The sequence below is a fragment of the Odocoileus virginianus genome, chromosome 4 (genome assembly GCF_023699985.2).
Source record: "Odocoileus virginianus isolate 20LAN1187 ecotype Illinois chromosome 4, Ovbor_1.2, whole genome shotgun sequence".
NCBI lineage: Eukaryota > Metazoa > Chordata > Mammalia > Artiodactyla > Cervidae > Odocoileus > Odocoileus virginianus.
The window spans coordinates 83740753-83761164 of NC_069677.1; the positions used below are offsets into that span (position 1 = coordinate 83740753).

General features: G+C 43.4%; 1 protein-coding gene across 10 annotated transcripts in view; it reads left to right on the forward strand.

The window, feature by feature from the left end:
• PCNT (pericentrin) overlaps positions 1-20412 on the forward strand; it is a 107160-nt gene that overhangs the window by 59632 nt on the left and 27116 nt on the right. For all 10 annotated transcript variants that reach the window (XM_070466928.1, XM_070466934.1, XM_070466931.1 and 7 more), the window contains 5 exons: positions 3770-4615; positions 4981-5172; positions 15367-16083; positions 16979-17075; positions 18907-19061. In XM_070466928.1, coding sequence (XP_070323029.1) covers positions 3770-4615; positions 4981-5172; positions 15367-16083; positions 16979-17075; positions 18907-19061 — 2007 coding nt within the window. The remainder of the gene's footprint in view (positions 1-3769; positions 4616-4980; positions 5173-15366; positions 16084-16978; positions 17076-18906; positions 19062-20412) is intronic.

The window sequence follows — 20412 nt, forward strand, 5'->3', positions numbered from 1 at the left end:
ACGTGGGCATTACATTCTCGGTAGCTTGTGAGGTGTCTGGGGATCAACGGAGGACTCCGTGTCCTTACACAAAGGATATAGTATTTTTTTTTAATTACTCATGTCAGAGGAAGCTGTGAAGATATAATGTTGGAGAAGGGTGTAAAGGGCTGTAGAGTATAAAGGAGTTCTGTTTGTAGTTCTTAATGACCACAACATTGCAGTGACAGGCTATTGGGATCTGTGTTGGTACCTTATCTGTTCGGCAAAATTTTTTAATACCCTTTTGTGTTACTTCAAGGAATACCTTTAAAACCAGTGACTAAATTTTTAAAGGTGATTATATCAGTTACTTGTCCTTAGTGCTAGAATTGGTCATGTGAGTATAATCTTACATACTAATAATATCATAAATACTAAAAAGTTTATGTGATAAGGAAAATATTTTAGTCCCATTAAGACTAGACAATCACAGATATTTTCTTTGGGGATTTTTGTTTATTTCTTTCTTGTTGTTTAGTCACTAAGTCGTGTCTGATTCTTTGCAACCCAATGGACTGCAGCACGCCAGGTTTTCCTGTCCTTCACTGTCTCCCAGAATTTGCTCAAACTCATGTTTATTGAGTCAGTGATGCCAACCAACCATCTCATCCTCTGTTACCCCCTTCTCCTCCTACCCTCAATCTTTCCCAGCATCAGGGTCTTTTCTGATGAATCAACTCTTCCCATCAGGTGGTCAAAGTATCGGGAGCTTCAACTTAAGCATCAGTCCTTCCAATGAATATTCAGGGTTGCTTTCCTTTAGGGTGGACTGGTTTGATGTTATATATAAATCTGTACATCATTTGTTTTCTGTGATTATATTTCTCATTTTTTTGTGTCAACAGTATCTTTACTTTGATATAATAACCCAAAATTCCACTTGTAGATTAGATTTCTAATTCTTTGAAAGACCACATTTTGTTACATTTTCTATCCTTTGTGTCAGTGAAGACTCATTTAAAATCATGGTATCTTTAGGGTTTTTTTTGAAACTACACACTTACGTTCCCACCACTATTAAGACCTCTTTTGACGTGGTTATTGCTCTTTATTTCCTGTGCTTTCTTTTCCAGCAGCTATTTGACATCCTAACATCTTACTCTCAACATGCATTATCCCTTCCTTCATGATTTATTTTAATACTTGGGTTAGTATTGCATCTTTAATGTTATCATTTACTTTTCCCGTTACTCTGTGTAGTTTTAAAGAAAGAAGATTTGAACATTTTTTAGTAAATGTATTCTTAAGTAGTTTAGCTTTGTTGCAGTATTGGAAATGGGCTTAATTTTATTATCCAGTTGTTTGCCATGAACCAACACATCATATATATATGTATATAATTATTGTATATTAACCTTGTATCTCGTTACTTTGCTAAACTCACGTATACTAGTAGTGTTTTTATAGATTTCTAAGGCTTTCTATGTAGATAAGCACACCATCAGCAAGTACAGCTTTATTTCTTTCCAGTCTTTGTCTTTTATTTCTTTTCCTTCCTTATTACAATGTCTGCCACTTCCAGTGTAGCATTAAATAAAACAGGTGAGAGCAGTCATTCTTGCCTTGTTTCTGATCTTGGAGGGAAGTGTTTATTGTTTCATCAGTATATATAATGTTAGCTGTAAGTTTTTCATAGATTTCTTTCATCTGATTGAGGAAGTTCCCTTTTGTTTCTACGTTGCTTCCTCTAAATCTTTTGAGATAGTTATATTTCTTTTACTCTCATAATAGGGTTAATTATGCTGAGTGATTTTTGAAGGTTAAACCAACCTACATTTCTAGGTTAAACCCTGTGTGGTGGTGATGAACTACTCTTTTAATATATTGTTGGATTTGATTTGCTGATCTTTTGTTAGTGGATTTCACATCTGTGTTTATAAAGGATATCACTGTAGGTTTGTGTGTTTGTGTGTGTGTGTGTGTGCGCGCGCATCATATTTTAATCAGGTATTGATATTGTTGGGCTTATAAAATATTGGCAGGATTTCCCTGGCCATCCAGTACTTAAGACTTTGCCTTCCAACGCAGAGGGTGTGGGTTCACTCCTTGATCGAAGAGCTAAGATCCCACGTGCTTTGTGACCTAAACACCAAAACATCAACAGAAGCAATATTGTGACTGCACTGTATTTCAGGGGACTTATTTTAGACTTCTGTGTTTTACTTTTAAAGCTGCTTTCGTGTGCCAGCTTTGGTAGTTTGAGTGTGTTGCTTGTATTGTGACTTGGCTCTTTGGTCGTGCCCACCTCTTCATCTCGGCATGCTGAGTGTGCAAGTGTGTGCAGACAGAGTTACTCTCTTGTGACTCCAGCCATCTGCGTGAGAGACGAGGGTGTCTGCAGTGCACCTTGGGCTAGGCAGAGGGTCTTGCCTCACACTGAGAAATTTTCTTTTTTCAGCTACACACTGCAGCATTCAGGTATGATAAACGTGAACCTGGTGCATAGCTTATGTCATCCAAACCAAAACCAAAAATCAGTTTTCTTACTTTTGTTTTTACTATGGGCCAGGCTTGGATTTGTGTTTAAAGTAGCTGTTAATCAATACTAGTGAAACCAAGAATTGTGTGAAACTCTCAGTGTTTAGGAAGTATGTTCCTATAACAAATTGAGTATCGTGAACTAGAACACAGATTGGTTAGAACTCTCTTGTATTTCAGTTGCTACTATTGATGTAATCTTTCTAAAAAAAATATAGTTGGTTTCACCAGATCTCAGTTGCAACATATGGCCTCTCAGTTGTGGCCTGCAGGCTCTGGTTCCTTGACCAAGGATCAAACGCAGGCCGCCTGCATTGGGAGCGTGGAGTCTTAACCACTGAACCACCAGGAAAGTCCCTATTGATGTAATCTTAAGAGAACAGAATTTGGGGCCATATTGACATAGATTTCAATCCTGATTTTCCATTTATTGTCTTTGTGGTCTTGGCAAAATATTTCATATCTAAATTTCAGCTGTCACATCTTTAAAATAGGGACAATAACATTTCCTGTCTTAACACTGTTGAGAATTAGATTAAATAGCACAAGTAGAAGCATCATTTGATGCCTGGTGCGTTGAATCCCCAGATCCTTGCTCTGCACTACGTGGAAAGCGTGCTGTGAGCTCTGGGTCGTTCACATTCTTCATTACTGCAGACCTCCCTCATTGGGTCTTCTCGCTTTTACTCTTGTTCTAGTGTTAGAATGACACCTAAAATCTAAATGCCCTTTAGGAAAACCAAACCATAGTTGCTTAAATGTTAAGAAGATGGACATTTAGAAGGTGATGAACACTCCAGTATTCTTGCCTGGAGAATTCCACAGACAGAGGACAGAGGCTACAGTCTATGGAGTTGCAAAGAGTTGGACTCGACTGAGGGACAGACATTAACATGGTGAATTAGAAGGTGGTGAAGGTATTTGTGTGTAGTATCATCAGCTGAGCTGTGGCCACGTTAGGGCTTCCCTTGGATCACCACAGCCAGGCTCAGGGCCTGCCTCAGTGATGGAATCTGGCCTTGATGAAGTGTTCCAGCAGCTGCAGATAACGAATTTCTGACTGTTTTGACCCACTTGAAGTCTCTGGGTATTCTGGTGTTTTTCAGGTGTTAATGTCATTTAGTGACATTGTTAGTTACTTCCACAGCTAGTTTTAAGCTGTGCTGTCTCTCCATTCTGTAAGAATGAGTTCAGGCAGAATGGTAAGTGGGACGGGGCACTTCTGAAGTTGATGCGTATAATTTCCCTCTGAAATGTGCTTTTCCTTCAGGTTGTGTGTAATAGAAGTTCTGAAGTTGAAGAGCTGAAATCCATTATTGAGACTCTGCGTGAGAACCAAGCGCGGCTGCAGAAGGATAATGCTGAGGAGATTGAGCAGCTCCACGAGGTCATCGAGAAGCTGCAGAGGGAGCTCCCACTCAGGGGACCTGAGACTCCCAAGGCCGGGGACGGCGGGGCCATGAGCCTGCAGAGTGAGCTGCTGGGCCTCCCAGCCGAGGGAGCCGAGGCCCCCGCAGTGCTGGCGGGTGAGCTGCATGCTGCCCTGGAGGCCAAGGAGGCCCTGAGCCAGCGGCTGGCCGAGCAGGAGCGCCAGCACAGCCAGGCCCTCGAGGCCCTCCAGCAGCGCCTACAGGCTGCAGAGGAGGCGGCCACACGGCAGTTGGCCGAGCTGGGGCCTGAGGACCTAGCCTCCCAGGTCCGTGAGTTTGAAGCTGCCCTGCGTGCCAGGGAAGCAAAGATCGCAGAGAGAGATTTAGAAATTGAAGCTCTGCGCCGGCAGAAGTCCACCCACTCCGCTGAGCTGGAGGCCATCCTGGCAGCCGTGGCCCGCTTTCGCCATGCCCTGGAGCAGCAGCTCCTGGTGGCTACTGGGGAGCCTCCTGAGCTACAGCGACTCCGAGAGCAGTGTGTCTGCCTCAGTCACCAGCTGCAGGCACTCAACCAGCGATTCCTGAAGTGCCAGAAGGAGCTGGACGAGCGGCAGGCGCGTGGGGAGGGCGGCTCCCAGGGCTGGGTGCCGGGGGGCGAAGAGGCCTCCCGCAGCGAGGAGCTGCAGCGGGACGTGGACAGCAGGCAGCTGGCCCAGGCCCGGGACGGCCGTGGCAGCGACCCACAGGTGGGCTCCTTGCTCCGCAGGCCACAGCTTGTGCAGCCTGTGTGTGCAGAGAGCTGGGTGCACATCGCAGGATGGGGTCTGTGTGGGGTGCAGACAGGGTGCTGGGAGTGCAGGCCGGGAGCTGAGCAGCTGCTGGACATCTGTGGGAGGCCGTGCTTCCTGGGGTCCCCCAGCTCCAGCACATGTGGCCTGCTGTGGGTGTGTACCCCTCATCTCCTACTCTGTGGGCTTCTGGTCATGAGCTGTGGTTTTTCCCTCAGGCTCAGCTGGCTGGGAGCCCGATGGGGCTTGCTGCACTTCTGGCTTTCTGATGCCCTTGGCTGTGTGCTCATAAGCATCGTCCTTGTTTTCTCCACTCATTGTAGGGCCTAGTTAAGGATGACCTGCAGCCGGCCAAAGCCCTGCCTACACTGACCCGCGCGCGCCCCAGCCAGCAGGACAGCGTGATATCGGTACTCACAGTCTGCCAGCAGCAACTGGAGTCTGAGCTGCTCTTAGTGAAAAAGGAGATGCGCCTGCGTGCGGAGGACGGCAGCAGAGCGTCAGGAGCAGTAAAGGTGCTTGGGGACATTTGTTGGGGCGGGGCATAGCACTTGAGAGCTGTTCCGGGGCAGAGACCCCCTCAGTGTCTTTGCTGTGACGGCACAGGTCACGCAGACTTCAGACAGAAACACCTTCTCTGGGTCCATCGCTCTTGGTAGAGCTGTTCAGATCCATTTGGAAATTTCTTATGTGTTTGATCTAAACACATGTCTTAGCAGCTTATGAGGAATGAGCAGTCAATGCAGGTAGGATCTAACTGGGATCTAGGCCTTGTGTCCAAGATTTTTCACGTGAGGACGAGCTGCCTGCAGCTGCGCTGCCCCTACACAACCTTCACGGCCAGCCTCCAATTCACTTGGGAAGGCTTTGTGTTGATTGTTTGCACTTTAGGTATTTTCCACTGCTCTCCAGCAAAGAAGAGCAGAATGAACTATGATTCAGCAGTTTTAAATTCGGATCTCAGCACAGTTGTTCTGTTACTATCTGTATCATGTATAGTAATTATACAATGCTGTTGTTCAGTCGCTCAGTCGTGTCCAGCTCTTTGTGACCCCGTGGACTGCAGCACTCCAGGCTCCCCTATCCTTCACTAACTCCCAGAGTTTGCTCAAATTCATGTCCATGGAGTCAGTGATGCTATCTAACCATCTCATCCTCTGCTGCTCCTTCTCCTTTGGCCTTCATTCTTTCCCAGCATGAGGGTCTTTTCCAATGAGTCAACTCTTATGATCCCAGGACAGAAGCTCCCATAAAGCTAATGTCTCTTTTCCAGGGGCAGGAGGGAGGTTGACATCGTTATTGCTCGTGTGGACGTTGCAAACCATGCTGGGCATCCAGCCCTAACCTCCTGGGATGTGCAGGAGCTGTCTGCACCATGTTGGTATTGGGAACTTGGGAAAGTCTGAATTCCCCAGCACATAGGACTGTGCACTTACAGGCCTGCGGTTTTGAGAGAGAAAACTTGAATCTGATGTTGTGTGTTCATCATATCCCCTTCAGAAAAGCTACTCTGTAGAGAACTTCCACTGACTCTAGAGCATTTGTCTCAGTGCCCTTGTGTCAGAAACATTTGTCTGAATTCTCAAAGCTCAGCCCTGCGATGTAATGAGCTGGTCACCAAATTTTTAGAAGTCAACACACTGACAAGGAAATTCCAGGTTTGTTACATAAATCACAATTTTGTGTTTTCCAGTGTTTGTGTATAGAACCTTCTTTTCCATTTTTTCCTTAAAAACAAAAAACTTATGTCCCCAGTGAATTGCCACTGAAATAGATTATGACAGTTGCCTTTTTGTGCATTGTGTGTGGTATGACTCAACGATATTAAGTATGTTTGTAACATATGACCACGCATCTCCACAGCCCTTTTGCTCTTGCAGAACTGAAACTCTGTCATGTAAACCATAAGTCCTGTTTCCCCTTTCTCCCAGTCTGGCAGCCACCATTCTTCTGTCTGTCTCTCTATGGATTTCTGAGATACTCTGTAAGTATTACGTAAGTGGAGTCACACAGTATTTGCCTTTCTGAGTTTGGCTTATTTCACTAAGCATAATGCTATCCAGGTTCATCTATGTCATAGCAGGGATCAGAATTTCCTTCTTTTTTTAAGGCTGAATAATACTCCATTGTATGTATATACCACATTATGCTTATCCATAAACAGTATGTACCTAACAGAAGCAGAGGTATAAAGAAGAAGTGGCAAGAATACACAGAAGAACTGTACGAAAAAGATCTTCACAACCCAGATAACCACTATGGTGTAATCACTCACCTAGAGCCAGACATCCTGGAATGCGATCAAGTGGGCCTTAGGAAGCATCACTATGAACAAAGCTAGTGGATGTGATGGAATTCCAGTTGAGCTATTTCAAATTCTAAAAGATTATGGTATGAAAGTGTTGCACTCAATATGCCAGCAAATTTGGAAAACTCAGCAGTGACCACAGGACTGGAAAAGGTCTGTTTTCATTCCAATCCCAAAGAAAGGCAATGCCAAAGAATGTTCAGATTACCACACAATTGAACTCATCTCACATGCTAGCAAAGTAATGCTCAAAATTCTCTAAGCTAGGTTTCAACAATACATGAACCATGAATTTCCAGATGTTCAAGCTGGATTTAGAAAAGGCAGGGGAATCAGAGATCAAATTGCCAGTGTCCGTTGGATCATTGAAAAAGCAAGAGAATTCCAGAAAAAATCTCCTGCCTTATTGACTATGCCAAAGGCTTTGATTGTGTAGACCACAACAAACTGTGGAAAATTCTAAAAGAGATGGGAATAACAGACCACCTAACCTGCCTCCTGAGAAATCTGTAAGCAGGTCAAGATGCAACAGTTAGAACCGGACATGGAACAATGGACTGGTTCCAAATTGGGAGAGGAGTATGTCAAGGTACTGTCAAGGTACTGTCACCCTGTTTATTTAACTTATATGCAGAGTATGTCATGCAAAATTCTGGGCTGGACAAAGCACAAGCTGGAATCAAGATTGCTGGGAGAAATATCAATAACCTCTGATATGCCGATGCCACCAACCTTATGGCAGAAAGCAAAGAGGAGCTTAAGAGCCTCTTGATGAAGGTGAAGGAGGAAAGTGAAAAAGGTGGCTTAAAACTCAACATTCAAAAACCTAAGATCATGGCAGCCGGTCCCATCATTTCATGGCAAATAGATGGGGAAACAGTGAGAGACTTTATTCTCTTGGGCTCCACAATCACTGTAGATGGTGACTGCAACCATGAAATTAAAAGACGCTTGCCCCTTGGAAGAGAAGCTATGACCAACATAGACGGCATATTAAAAAGCAGAGACACTACTTTGTCAACAAATGTCCGTCTAGTCAAAGCTGTGGTTTTTCCAGTAGTCATGTATGGATGTGAGAGTTTGACCATAAGGAAAGCTGAGCACCAAAGAATTGATGCTTTTGAACTGTGGTGTTGGAGAAGACTCTTGAGAGTCCCTTGGACTCTCAGTCCAGTCAATCCTAAAGGAAATCAGTCCTTAAAATTCATTGAAAAGACTGATGCTAAATCTCCACTACTTTGGCCACCTGATGCAAAGAGCTGGCTCATTGGAAAAGACCCTGATGCTGGGAAAGATTGAAGGCAGAAGGAGAAGGGGATGACAGAGGATGAGATGGTTGGATGGCATCACCCACTTGATGGACAGGAGTTTGAGCAAGCTCCAGGAGATGATGAAGGACAGGGAAGCCTGGTGTGCTGCAGTCTGTGGGGTTGCCAAAGGTCGGACATGACTGAGCAGTGAACTGTACTGATACTTATCCGTTCATCTGTTGATGGATGCTTGAGTTGCTTCCACATTTTCAAATTTTTTTATTGTTTTATTTGGCTGCTCTGGGTCTCAGTTGCGGCATATGACATCTTCATTGCTATTTGCGGGCTCCTTGGTTGCTTCATACAGGCTTTTTAGTTGCGGCATACAGGCTTTTTAGCTGCGGCATACAGGCTTTTTAGTTGGGGTGTATGGGATCTTGTTCCTTGACTGGGGATCAAACCCAACCCCCCTTCAGTGGGAGTGTAGAGTCTTAACCACTGGTCCATCAGGGACGTTCTGCCTCCACATTTTAACTTCTGAATAGTGCTACTGTGAACATGGTGTACAGATATCTCTTTGAGACACTGGTTTCAGTTCTTTTAGGTATATACCCAAAACTAGAGTTGCTGGATCATATGATAATTCCATTGCGAATTTTCTGAAGAACTACTCTAGTGTTTTCCACAGTGGCTATACCATTTTACATTTCTATCAAAAGTATACGAAAGTTCCAAGTTCTCCACTTTCTCACCATTGCTTGTTATTTTTTTGTTTTTTTTTTTTTTTGATAGTAGTCATCCTAATGGCTGGGAGGTGGTATCTAATTATAGTTTTGGTTTGCATATCTCAAATGATTAGTGTTATTAAATATCTTTTCATGTGCTCATTGGCCATTTATATATGTTCTTTAGAGAGATGTCTGATCATGGCAAATTTTGAATGAGGTTGTATGGTTTTTTTAATTGAGTTTTAGGAGTTCTTTATATATTTCTGGGTATATTAATCGCCTTTCAGGTATTATTGTTGTTCAGTTGCTAAGTTCTGGCGGACTCTTTGCAGCCTCATGGATTGCAGCACACCTGCTTCCCTGTCCTCCACTGTCTCCTGGAGTTTGCTCAAGTTCTTGTCCATTGAGTCAGTGATGCTATCTAACTCTTTCATCCTCTGCCACTGTCTTCTCCTTTAGCCTTCAATCTTTCCTAGCATCAGGGTCTTTCCAGTTAGTCAGCTCTTCACAACAGGTGGCTAAAGTATTGGTTAAATAATGAAGATCCCATGTATTATCAGGTGTATGATTTGTAAATATTTTTTCCCATTTCGTGTGTTGCATTTTTTCTCTGTGGACAGTGTCTTTTGATGCACAAATTCTAAAAATGTCATGAAGTCCAATTTGTCTTTTATCTGTCCGATATCTTTGGTGTAATGTGTAAGCAATCATTGCCAAATTCAGCATCGTGAAGCTTTTGCCATGTTTTCTTCTCAGAGTGTTACAGTTTTATGTCTTTGATCTATTGGGGGTTAATTTTTGTACGTGGTTTTAGGTAAGAGTCCAACTTCATTCTTCTGCATGTTAATATCCTGTATTCCCAGCATCATTTGTGAAAAGACTGTCCTTTTTCACTGAATGATCTTAGCACCATTGTCAAAAATCATTTAACAGTATATGCAAATGTCTATTTCTAGTCTTTCTGCACTAGTTCGTATGTTTTTTTATGTGAATCTGACACTGTTTTGATTACTATAGCTTTGTCATAAATTTTGAAATCAAGAAGTACTGAGTCCTTCAGTTTTGTTCTTGTTAGATATGTTAGATTATTTTGGCTATTCAGGGTCCTTTAAAACACCATATGAATTTCAGGATGGGTTTTTTAATTTCTGTAAAAAATGTCTTTGGAATTTTGATAGAACAGCTTTGCATATATAGAATGCTTTGGGTGGTATTGACACACATTTTAATTTTAATACTAAGCCTTTAAATCCATAGTCATGAGACATAGTTCCACTTATTTATGTCCTCTTTAATTTCTTTTAACAGTATCTATAGTTCCATTGTTCACGTCTTTCACCTCCTTGATGAATTCTTGGTTAATTTTTCCTTTCTTCCTTCCTTTTTTAAAAAACAATTTATTTATCTTTGTTGTTGTTGCTGTCATAAATGGAATTGTTTTAATTTTCTTTTCAGATAGTCCCTGTATAGAAATGCAACTGACTTTATATGCTGACTTTGTATCTTGTGATTTTACTGAATTCATGCATTAGTTCTAACAGTTTCTTTGTGGAATCTTTAGATTTTCTACATGTAGGATCGTATCGTCTGTGAATATAGATCATTTTACTTCTCCCTTTCCAGTTTGGATGCCCTTTATTTCTTTCTCTTGTCTAATTGCTCTGGCTAGGATTTCCAGTACTGTGTTGAAGGGAATTGGGCATCCTTTCCTTGTTCCTGATCTTAGAGGAAAAGCTTTCAGTTTTTCATCCTTGAGTATGGTGTTCACTGTGGGTTTCTCGTGTGGCTTGTATGTGTTAAAATAGTTTCCTTTTGCTTCTAGTATGCTGAATTGAATGTTGTGAAAGGGTATTAGATTTCGTCCAATGCTTTTTCTGCATCAACTGAGATGATATGTGACTTTTTCTTCCTTCGTTTTGTTAATGTACTATATTATATTGACTGATTTTCCTATGTAGAATTTAAGAAATAACTACCACTTAATTATGTATAACCCTTTTAATATCCTGTTGAATTTGGTTTGCTATTATTTTGTTAAGAATTTTTGCATAAATATAAGGGATGTTGGTTTATAGTTTTCATTTTTTGTAGTATCTTTGGCTTTAAGGTAATGCAGGCCTCATAGAATGAATCAGGAGGCATTACCTCTGCTTCTGTGCTAGGAAGGAGACTCCAAAGAATTAGTATAATTTCTTTCTTAAATGTTCCGTAGAATTCACCAGTGAACTCATCTGGGCCTGGTGCTTCCTCCTTTTCAACTTGCTAGAAAAGTTTGAGAAGGATTGATAGTATTTCTTTACATGTTTGATGGAATTACCAGCAAAGGCATCAGGTCCAGTGCTTTGTTTCATAGGGAGATTTTTTATTATTGATTCCATCTCCTTCTTTGTCTCTCATAACTTTTCTTGGCTTAAATTTATTTTGTCTGATATTGAAAGGGTCACCTGCTCTTCTTTGGTTACTGTTTGCATGGAATATCTTTTCTTATCCTTTTATTTTCAACCTGTTTGTGTCTTTGGGTTTAAAGTGAACTTCTGTGGACAGCATATATTGAATTCACCACAGAGTTCCTTAGGTTTTAAAGTTAAAATAAAAGGAACATTTTTCATTCTCACCAAGAACTTTATTGAACAATGTAGTCATCATTTTGTTCCACTACTTTCTGCCATTTTTCAGGCAACTTCATAGTTCCATCTTCCCAAAAGTTTTTATCTTTTTAAAAGGTGCCTTTTAAATTCTTCCATGGAATTGAAATTTTTTCCTTTAAGAGAATTTTGTAAAGACTGAAATAAATAGAAATCCAAAGGTGGAGTGTCTGGTGAATACTGTGAATGAATTGGAACTTCCCAGTCTGTAACAGTTTTTGCCTGGTCATCAAAGAAACATGCAGTCTTGCTTATCCTGATGGAAGACTGTGACTTTTCTGTTGACTGATTTTGTACTGATTTTTGTTGAGTGCCACTTTCAGTTGGTCTAACTGGGAGCAGTACTTGTTGGAATTTATTCTTTGGTTTTTCTGGAAGGAACTCATGATAAATGACTACCTTCCCATTCCATCATATAACACATTACCTTCTTTGGATGAAGACAGCCCTTGGTGTAGTTGGTGGTGGTTCATTTCACTAGCCCTATGATCTCTTCCATTCCACATTATTGTACAATATCTACTTTTCATTGCCTGTCACAGTTTGTTTTAAAAATGAAACATTTTCATTACGTTTAAGAATCACATGTAGAAGTATGGTCAAGAAGGTTCTTTTCACTTAACTAATGTGGAACCCGAACATGAAAGCAATTAACATAACCCAGCTGGTGTGAATGATTTTCAACACTTGATTTGGATATTTTGAGTACGTCGGCTATCTACTGTGTGGTATAATGTTGATTGGTCTCAGTTAATATCTCTGATTGCTAACAACTTCAATCTGTCTGCCTGGCCTTGGAGCATCGCTCGGTGAGAAATGTCCAGTATGAGATGTCACCACTTTTGACACATTTGATTGGTCACAGCATGGTCTTCATACACTGAAAAAATCTTTTGCTTTTCAATTGCATTTTTACCTTTCTTGAAATAATAAAACATATATGCCAAAAATGTTGTTTTTCTTCCATCTTAAATATTAAAATGTCTACACAAAAATTCACCAATTTTGATGTTTTATTAAAAATGAATGCTGATATGACACAGTAATAATACAGTCTAACAGAATTGTTTCGAGTGATGTTAAACACAGCTAAGCACTGCTAGAGCCATCTTATGGGAAAAAGATGAATGAACCTTTTGGCCAGCCTGATAGTTGGATCATGTGTTCTTATCCATTCTGCCAATCTCTGTTTTTAGAGAGCTTTATCTATTTATATTTAAAGTTGTTACTGATAAGGAAGCCTTGTGCTTTTGTCATTTTGCTGTTTTCTTTATGCCTTATGGCTCTTTTTGATCCCTCATTTCCTACATTACTGTCTTTTCTCACATTTAATTGATTTCTTAAAATAGTGAAATATTTTTAAGTTCCTTTCTCATTTCTTTTTGTGTGTGTTTATGGCCATTTTCACATTTAGCATCCTAACACATAATACTGATTTGTGTTTATACCAGCTTGAGTTTGATAACACGTACACTCTGTTCCTTTTAGCTCCATCCCCACTCCTCTTGGTTTTTGATGTGATAAAAAGACATCTTTATAACTGTGTGCCTTAGAACATAAACTAATAATGCCTTTAAGTGCATTAATCTCTTAAATTATGTAGAAAACACATGTAGAGTTAGAAACTAAAGTTATAGTAGTACTAACTTAAGAATATATGTATTATATTAATAACTTGAGAATATGTATATTAGTCTTTTAAATAACGATGGAAACGAAAAAATGCAGTTAGAAACCATGGTTACAATAATGTTAGATTTTATAACTGCCTGTGTGTGTACCTACTGAGATCTTTATATCTTGTACAGCTTTGCGTTACTGTCTAGGGTTCTTTTATTCCCCCTGCAGGAGTCTCTTGAATGGGGGCTTCCCTGGGGGCTCAGGTAAAGAACCTGCCTGCTGATACAGGAGACACAGGTTCAGTCCCTGAGTGAGGAAGATCCCCTGGAGAAGGAAATGGCAACCTACTCCAATATTCTTGCCTGAGAAATCCCATGGACAGAGGAGTCTGGTGGACTTAGCAACTAACAACTCTTTTTTCCTTCCAGGGCAGGACTTAGTGGTAACAACCTCCCTCAACTTTTGTTCATCTGGGAATGTCTTATTTCTTATTTACTCTTGAAGGAGTCTTATTGGATTTAGGATTCTTAGTTGACAGTTCTTCAACTTCTACCCTTTGAATATACAGACCCACTGTCCTCTGGCCTTCAAAGTTTCTGGTGGAGAGACCTGTTGATAATCTTACTGAAGATCTTTATATACGACAAGTCACGTCTCTCTTGGTGTTTTCAAGAGTCTCACGTTGGCTTTGTGTAAATTTGATTATGACATGTCCTAGTGTCAGTCTATTTGAGTTCATCTTACTTGGAGTTGGTTGAGTTTCCTGGGTACTTATGTTCATATCATTCATCAAATTTGGAAAGTTCATTCATTATGTCTTTGTATATTCTCTTTGCCTCGTCCTCTCTCCCTTCTTATGGGACTCCATTAGTGTGTCTGTTGGCTTGTTTAGTGGTATCCCACAGGTACCTGAGGCTCCATTTACTTTCTCAACCTCCTTCCTGGCCTTGGTAATTTCCAGCATTCTGTCTTCATGTTCACTAATTCTTTGTTCTGCCTTCTCAGATCTACCTTTGAATCCCTTTAGTGAGTTTTAAATTTCGTGTTTTCAACTCCAGAATTTCTTTGTGATTTCTTTTTTCTTTATCGATGTTTCTATTTTGTTCATAATGTTTTTTTTACATTTTTCTTACATTTTCTCTGTATTTTCCTTAGTTCTTTGAGCATCTTTAAGACAGTTGTGTTAAAGTCTTTGTCTAATTCATCCACCATCAAGGATGGTTTCTGTAGACATATTTTTTTCCTGTATAGGATCTATACTTTCCTATTTTCTTTTTTTTTTTTTTTTTGGTGATTTTGTTGTTATTGTTGAACACTGAACCTTTTTAATCTTACTAATGTAAACCTAGAAATCGTACTCTCCCTCCTTCTCAGTATTTGCTTTTTTGTTGTTGTTGTTCTTGTGGGGTTATTTTTATTTTTATTTTGAATTGCTGTCTCTCTGGAGGATCAGCCTGAGATGTAAACTTAAGTTCTCAGGTCTTTTCTGAGCCTGTTCCTTTTTCCCAGGCACATGTAGTCACTTTATAATTTCCTCTGTATATGCAGTTGTTTTGAATGTCCTAGTTTAAAATTTTTCCCCAAAGAAGAAAACACAGTGGTAGGGATAAGAGGGCACCAGTCCTTGAAGTCCCTTGGAAGTCACATTCGCCAGATGGGCAGGTGCAGCAGGCTGCTTGCCTCTGCTCCTCTGATCAGAAGCAGAGACAGCCCACCCTGCTTCCTGCCGATGCTTCAGGACATGTGCACAGCTGCCCCCAGGCCCTGGAGTGGGGGCTGGGTGGTGCTTCTGTGCTAAGAGCTGAGAGCAGTTACCCTCCAATAGACTGCAGACTTCCAGAATAGTCATATTGGACATGTTCTGCCAGTGCAACTGTCATCCAGCTGGGAAAGGGGCCCCTGGTGCTGCCTGCTCTCCCGTCCTTCCAGACCTTCTCCAGTGATTACCTTCAGGAACAAGTTTTAAGCTTTGAGCCCTTCATGGGATTTTTAAAAACTTAAAATCTTAAGGAGTCTAGAAGGACAAAGGGCTCATCATGGAACCACATCCTTAGTTGTTCAGACAGTCTCTGAAACTGGTTCATAAATAGCAGACAGGCTAATGTGACTACATGAAATTCAGTCATTTTACTGTATGCATGTTCTTCCTTACCTGCAGGATAAGGGAAAACTACTGGAAGATTGTCGGCTACAGAAAGTTGATCTCATAGCTCAGGTGAAACAACTTCAAGAAAAACTGAACCATCTGATGTGTTCCATGAGCTTCCAAAACATCGAGATGGAGGACTTTAAATATCAGCAGGCATTGGCATCTCCATGTACTTTAGAAGATGGTTTGAGTGATGGTTCTGATAACAGTGAAGAAACTAACAAATCATCTCCTACTGATACATTTAACATCATATGGGATCTAGCTGAGGTCACTGGAAATTCGGATTCATTGATAAGAAACAAGGAGCCAGATGCTCCCACGGGAGAGCAGGTCACTTTGCAGGACAGGTCAGTCTGCTTGCAGGGCTATTCGCACAGGTGCTCCCAGGACCTCACTCATTCCCGGGGGCCCAAGCCCTTGAAGAACGTGCTCAGGACGATGGATCTGTCTCCCTGGAGCTCCCCTGAGGTGGTCAGGGAGGACTCAACCCTCGAGCCTCTGCCCAGCCTGCCCCTGACACCCTGCTCAGATGCCCTGAGCCTACATAGCCTGGATACCTCGCTTCGGGATGGGACAAGCACCCACCTGCTCCCGGCTGACCAGTCGGGGCGGCTTTGTTACCCAGGCGAGTCAGCTGCAGGAACAGCCCCTAAGTGGGTGGGGTCTCCATTGGCTGCAGATGGCGCTCCCTCCGCCGACCAGCATGCTCAGCGGGTGCCTGTGGTAAGTGGTCTCCCCCGGCTCTGTCCTGATCTGGGCCCATGGGATGCTGAAGGCCAGTGTGTTCACACTGGCTGTGTCTCTGTGGCCGGTGGGGTCACAGCTGCAGCCATTGTTGGCTCACCTCCTGGTGTGACCATTGGGCCACGCGTAGGTGAGCACTTGGCAGTCCCTTGGTCAGCAAGTGTAGGGACGGTCAGCGTTCTGCGGGACAGACCCAAATCTACTGTAATAGGAACATCTAGAGCACTTGGGTTGTTTTTAACAGTACATGAAATGCGTTAGTCTTACCCAGATCCACTGCAGGCCTGAGTTTGCTAAGTGACACTGGCTTTGGGAAGTGTCATCAGAAATCCGTCTTCATGTGTGGTCTGCATATTGGCTCTTAGTCTAGAATATGTCTTTTTAGGTTTATTTTCAGTTGTATTTCATGTTTCACCGGCTCTACATATAATGTAATCAGTTTCAAGGACACTTCAACGTATTATTTTGGGGTTAGATTATATTTTATCTAACATAGTTTTGAGATTTTGTGTATTTTGAATTAGATGAAAAATAAATTATAGGATACATGCAATTTGAAGTATACATGTATCACCACTCTCTATCCATATGCTTCCATTTCGTATCCATATGCTACCACACACTATGCAGAATTTTAAAAATCTGAAATATTTGCCAGTGAAACCTTTAAAATATTCCTAGAGAAATGTAGATGAGTTTGATTAAAACGAACGTTATGACCTTGTGTCCACCAGCTTTGAGCCCTCTTTTGTTTGAGTTCTATGTGGGAAGGTGATAAATTCAGGTCTTAGAAACTTTCCATCTGGCAAGTTCAATTCTGTGATATAAAACATTACCATTTTGTGACCATTTAAAAATCTGCATGTTTGAACAGGAGAAGGATGTTGAAGATTTTATCATAACATCTCTAGATTCTCAGGAAAAGTCAAGATCACCTCCTCTCGGGTTAGAAGGAAAAAGCAATGGAAAAAGTGAGTCAGCCACAAACTTTGTTTTTACAGTAAGTTTCAGAGCATAGACTGGCCCGTGTCTCTGTGTCTCTGCATCTCTCTCTGTCTCTGTCTCCCCCCAGGTTTGTGTTCTGTTACTTAAGGACCTGAATGTGGTGTCCAAAGCCATTTTATTCCTGAGAAGGTCACATGTATTTCATGCAGTCCAGTCCACAGCACTGTACTTGTGTCAGGACGTCCCCTTTGGGGCAACATGGAGTCCACAGACGTTCCTGAGGTTTTGTCCTGTTAGTGCCCTTTACAGAAATTAGCAGCGGCCAGTGAATGCAGATGTCCTTTGCAGGGTGGAGACTGATAAGGCAGGCCAGGTGCCAGGCACGCGCTCCGGCCATGAGGATCCCTGAGGTCCTTGGCAGGCCTGTTGGCGTGTGTGAGCCGTGTGACTGTGTCTCTCGGAAACGGAAGCACAGCAGTGGTGCCTCGCTCTTGCTGCAGGTTAGCTCAGATCCTGTGCTCACACTGCCAGGTTTCATCCTGTTCCTTCTGAACAGCCAAGTGTCCTGGGTAGGTTTTCAAGACCTTGGAATGGTCTCTTCTCATGTTCAGACCCACTTAGCCTCTATCGATGGTTCTTGGTGGTTCTGCCTGTATTGTCACAGCAGTGGTCACTGCACCATGGCTCCCTGACCTCACACTTTCTTGTATAATTGTTAGATTTTTACAAGTGAGTTACCTCAAGGTGTCTTGATGTTTTAATGAAGTCCTTGTTGGCTCCCGGGGTGCTTTTGAGGACAAGGCAGCGATGAAGTACGGATCAGAGGCTGTGTCAGCATTCGCAGCTTGGGGCCAGCTCTTTCCAGCTGATGCTGTTGCTTCTCCCTGGCAGCAGCTGCGCAGTGTAACAGTGTGAGCGGCTACAAGGTGCATCCCCATGCAGCCTCTCGTCCACTTTCCTGAGGACACCACATTCAGCTCTCAGAAGTTCACTCTAGTGTCTGTTCCTAAATCACAGCTTCTAGTTAAAGTAATAGGTCTCTGCCTCCTGGCAACAAACCCCACCCACCTCCTGCCCTGATCCCCGGAAGCCCAGCCTGCACTTTCTGCCCCATCACCAGCCAAGAGAGTCTGCACTTCGAGGACATGTGTCCAAGTGTGGCTGTCTGCTGCCCTCCATGGCCTTCCCTGTGGTCTGGACGTGGTCCTTGCCTCAGGTCAGACCCCTCATCCTTTCTGTTCTCTACAAGTTTCTGGAGAAAAGTGTGTGCGAGGTGCTTTTTGTATGAACGTTGACATCTTCCTGATTTGAGGCTTGGGCTTGACCGTGGGTGGGCAGGCAGGCAGATTCCTGCAGAGTTTGGAACCTGCAGTTCTGGGCCTGGATGTGGTGAGCGTAGTGCCTGGTCCCCAGAACATGTCATCCATCTGAAAACTCCTCTTCCTCCTTGGGTTGTCTCCCCTGCACTTCCTCTCTTCCATCTTCATTCTCATTGACCACATGTTAGACCTCCTGGACTTACTTTCTTTTCTCTTTTTCCACATCTTTGTTTTCTTGTTCTCATATCCAAGAGAATTTTCAAAACTTCTTAAGCTTCCTGCTGTTTGAGTTCTGTTCTAATTTCTGATTCTTCCTTTTCCTTTGAGGCTTCCATTCCCCCTTCCCGATGACACTGCCCTCGTCACTTCTCTGGGAATGTTAATTTTTCTGATGTTTTCTGCTAGCTGCCTTGACTGTTTCTTCTGACTCTGAGTCTCTGTTTCTCTCTGTCTTTTTCTGTATTTGAGTGTTCCTTGGCACGTGTGAGAGGTTAGACTTCTGGGCCAGTCCAGCCCTGACTGTGCGGTGTGTTTCCAGGCGGTGGTGTGGGGTTTGCAGAACCACTGAGCCAAGGTTCGGGACGACTGGGAGCTCCCACTGCCAGCCCCGCAGCACCCCCCGTCACCCCCAAGGACTGCCGACGGCTGCTGGACGCCATGAAGGAGAAGGAAGTCCATCCGAAGCAAGTGAAGGTAATGGCTGTGGGGAGGGGGCAGCTCAAGGGGCCTTCCCTCTGGCTCATCAGTAGCTGTACCAGCCTCAGCCCTGCTCTGACTCTGTGCCTTGTGTCATATTTCTGGGAGGAGAGATGCTGCTGTTGGGACGATCACGGGGACGGTTGTCCCAGGTGGGTACCCTGCTGCACTGGTGGGGCCGCAGCCATGCTTGGGGGCCGGCTTCTCCCATAGTGCCTGTCACAGCACAGCAGACAGTGGGCCTGCCTGCACAGTGTCGTGATGAGTCTCAAGACAAAACTCGATCTGTGTCCCAGGTCTAGTTCAAGTGCTGGAGCTCATAGCCCTTTTTGGGAAGCAGTTGTGGTTCTTGTTTGTCTGGCCTTGGAGGCTTTCCTGAGACCACCTGGGGGTTCTGTGCCAGGGCACCATGAGCTGGACACCCGCAGAGGTGGGAGGGGCTTCGCTTTGCAGGCTCAGGAGGACCCACCCTGCTCTGCCGCAGGCTCAGAGGTGTGTTTTCATCCTTCCCTGAGTCTGCACGAGTGCTGTTCTTTGCTCTTGAGAAGGAAGATCGTTGCTCTTGGCTCGTACAGCCCAGACAGAACGCGTGTTTGGCATCGTATGGCACGGGCACACCAGGATGCCACCGTATTCCCTCTGCTGCTGTCCTCAGGGCGGTGGGAATGACAGGGGGTGCAGTGAGTCTCTGCTCTGGAAGCCCGCCCCCCGGGCAGCCCCTGGGTCCCAGGGCTGAGTCCGTGCTGGCCTGTCACATCTGTGCTCCAGAGGAGCTCTCGGGCCAAGCTGGTTCTCTGCGATGAGCAGAGATGGCCACCCCATCGGCGTCTAGGGACTTCACCTGGAGGCAGATTATAAACATTTTTCTAGCTTAGCTGACATATGACAGGATAAGGATTTACATGTCTGTGTTGAGAAGTGACCACAGTAAGGTCAGTTAACGCCTCCCCTTCCCTGAAAGGCAGAATTTGGGGTGAACTTTTCTCAGGTTTTCTGTCTTCACTTTAGAAATCTTTTATGGCAAAACCATTGATGTAAACTTGGCTGAATAAGTAAATATGTCACTATTTTTTTTTAAGATTTTTTTTTTTTATTCTTTGGCTGTGCTGGGTCTTCATCGCTGCTTGCGGGCTTTCTCTAGTTGCAGCGAGCTGGGACTGCTGCTCGTTGTGGTGCATGGCCTCCGCGGGGGGCTTCCCGTTACAGAGCACAGGCTGCAGGCTCGCAGGCGTCAGTTGCGGCTCGTGGCTCTAGAGTGCTGGCGCAGTAGTTGTGCAACTCAGGCTTAGCTGCTCCACGGCATATGGGATCTTCCCAAACCAGGGATCAAACCCATGTGTCTTGCATT